This window comes from Apteryx rowi, unplaced genomic scaffold, assembly GCF_003343035.1.
Source record: "Apteryx rowi isolate R43461 unplaced genomic scaffold, aptRow1 scaffold_657, whole genome shotgun sequence".
Lineage (NCBI taxonomy): Eukaryota > Metazoa > Chordata > Aves > Apterygiformes > Apterygidae > Apteryx > Apteryx rowi.
The window spans coordinates 424264-426547 of record NW_020450935.1 but is presented as its reverse complement, the minus strand read 5'-3'; the positions used below and the strand labels follow the sequence as shown (position 1 = coordinate 426547).

General features: G+C 65.8%; 1 protein-coding gene across 1 annotated transcript in view; it reads left to right on the top strand.

The window, feature by feature from the left end:
* Positions 1–2284, top strand: part of LOC112975225 (formin-like protein 3) — a 16712-nt gene that overhangs the window by 8612 nt on the left and 5816 nt on the right. The window contains exons 6-10 of the mRNA XM_026084990.1: positions 1–24; positions 1359–1503; positions 1651–1761; positions 1855–2004; positions 2185–2280. The exon at positions 1–24 is cut by the window's left edge and continues 86 nt beyond it. Coding sequence (XP_025940775.1) covers positions 1–24; positions 1359–1503; positions 1651–1761; positions 1855–2004; positions 2185–2280 — 526 coding nt within the window. The remainder of the gene's footprint in view (positions 25–1358; positions 1504–1650; positions 1762–1854; positions 2005–2184; positions 2281–2284) is intronic.

Genomic DNA, 2284 nt, shown 5'->3' with positions numbered 1-2284 from the left:
CCCGCTGTCCCCAGGGGCCCCGGGGCAGCCGGTGGGGCCTGGTCCACAGAGGCCAGGCAGTGGGACAGATGGACGGACGGACAGACAGGGAGTGATGGGGACAGACAGGGACCCGCGGGGAAAAATGGATGGATGGGGTGTGACAGGGATGGACGGATGGACAAGGTGTGATGGGGACGGACAAGGACCCATGGGGACAGACAGACAGATGGGGTGTGATGGGGACGGATGGGGTGTGATGGGGACAGATGGACGGACACGGTGTGACAGGGACAGACAGGGACCGATGGGGACAGACAGATGCACAGGGCGAGAGGAGGTGGATGAGGTGTGACAGGGACGGACAGGGACCAATGAGGACAGATGGATGGATGAGGTGTGGCAGGGACAGACAGATGGACAAGGCGTGATGGGGACAGACAAGGACCAATGGGGACAGACAGATGGACAAGGCGTGATGGGGACAGACAAGGACCAATGGGGACAGACAGATGGATTGACAGGGTGTGACAGGGACAGACAGAGACCTATGGGGACAGATGGATGGACAGGGTGTGATGGGGACAGACAGACGGACAGATGGGGTGTGATGGGGATGGATGGATGGACAGGGTGTGGTGGGGATGGACAAGGACCGATGGGGACAGACAGATGGATGGGGTGTGATGGGGACAGACAGACAAGGTGTGACGGGGATGGACAGGGACCGATGGGGACAGACGGACGGACGGGGTGTCATGAGGCCGGACAGGGACCGATGGAGATGGATGGATGGACGGGGGTGACAGGGATGGATGGAGAGCGATAGGGACAGACAGACAGACGGGGTGCGACAGGGACGGATGGGGACAGACGGCTGGACAGGGTGTGACGGGAATGGACGGACAGACGGAGGCGACAGGGACAGACAGAGGAGGTGCGATGGGACCAACAGACACCGACGGGGACAGACGGACGGGGTGTGACGGGGACAGACGCCCCCACAAGGCGCCCTGGGAGCGGACTGGGAGCACTGGGGACAGACGGACACCAGCACTGGGAGCACTGGGAGCAGGCTGGGTTGGGGGCACTGGGAGCACTGGGAGCAGGCTGGGATGGAGGGGACTGGGAGCACTGGGAGCAGGCTGGGATGGGGGAACTGGGAGCGCTGGGAGCAGGCTGGGTTGGGGGGCACTGGGAGCACTGGGACCAGGCTGGGTTGAGGGGCACTGGGGCCCAGGGAATGGGAGAACGGGAGGGCCAGGACCAGGCTGGGATGAGGAGACCAGGGCCTAGGGGATGGGAGCACTGGGATCAGGCTGGGATGGGGGAGACTAGGGGCATCAGGACCAGTCTGGGATGGGGGCGCTGGGGCCCAGGGAATGGGGGGTGCAGGGGGGGAACGACTGGGGTCGGGCCAGACTAACCCCGCGTCCGTCCCGCTCCCAGGTCTGCAAGGAGAAGCACCGCTTCGAGCGGCTCATGGAGTACTTCCGCAACGAGGACAGCAGCATCGACTTCATGGTGAGGCGCCGTTCCCGTTCCCGTTCCCCTTCCCGTGCTGGTGCTGCGATGGGGCTGGAGCGGGGAGGGGGGGGRAAAAGCAGGATCCGGCTCGGGGGTGGGGTGGTGGTGGGGATCCCGGTGACGCGTGGCGCCCCGTGCCCGCAGGTCGCCTGCATGCAGTTCATCAACATCGTGGTGCACTCCGTGGAGGACATGAACTTCCGCGTGCACCTGCAGTACGAGTTCACCAAGCTGGGGCTGGAGGAGTTCCTGCAGGTACCAGGATCGGGGGCTGGAGGTGGGGGGGACGCACGGGGCCGGAGGGGGGGGGAYGCCGCCGCGGCCGGCCCTGACGCCGCCGCCCCGCAGAAGTCGAGGCACACGGAGAGCGAGAAGCTGCAGGTGCAGATCCAGGCCTACCTGGACAACGTCTTCGACGTGGGCGGGCTGCTGGAGGACGCCGAGACCAAGAACGTGGCCCTGGAGAAGGTGGAGGAGCTGGAAGAGCATCTGTCCCACGTACGTGAGCGGGGAAGGTCCTCGCTGAGTCCCGGGACGTCCCCGCTTGGGCGTTTTGGGTTTCCCCTTCGCGGTTGGAGATGGCGCTGGGCAGCGGCACGTGGTCGGGGACCCCGTGGGCAGGTGGGGGGGGGGCACCGGGATGCCCCGTGCCRGCGTCACGGCCGCGTCTCCCCGCAGCTGACGGAGAAGCTGCTGGACCTGGAGAACGAGAACATGATGCGGGTGGCGGAGCTGGAGAAGCAGCTGCTGCAGCGGGAGAAGGAGCTGGAGATGGTGA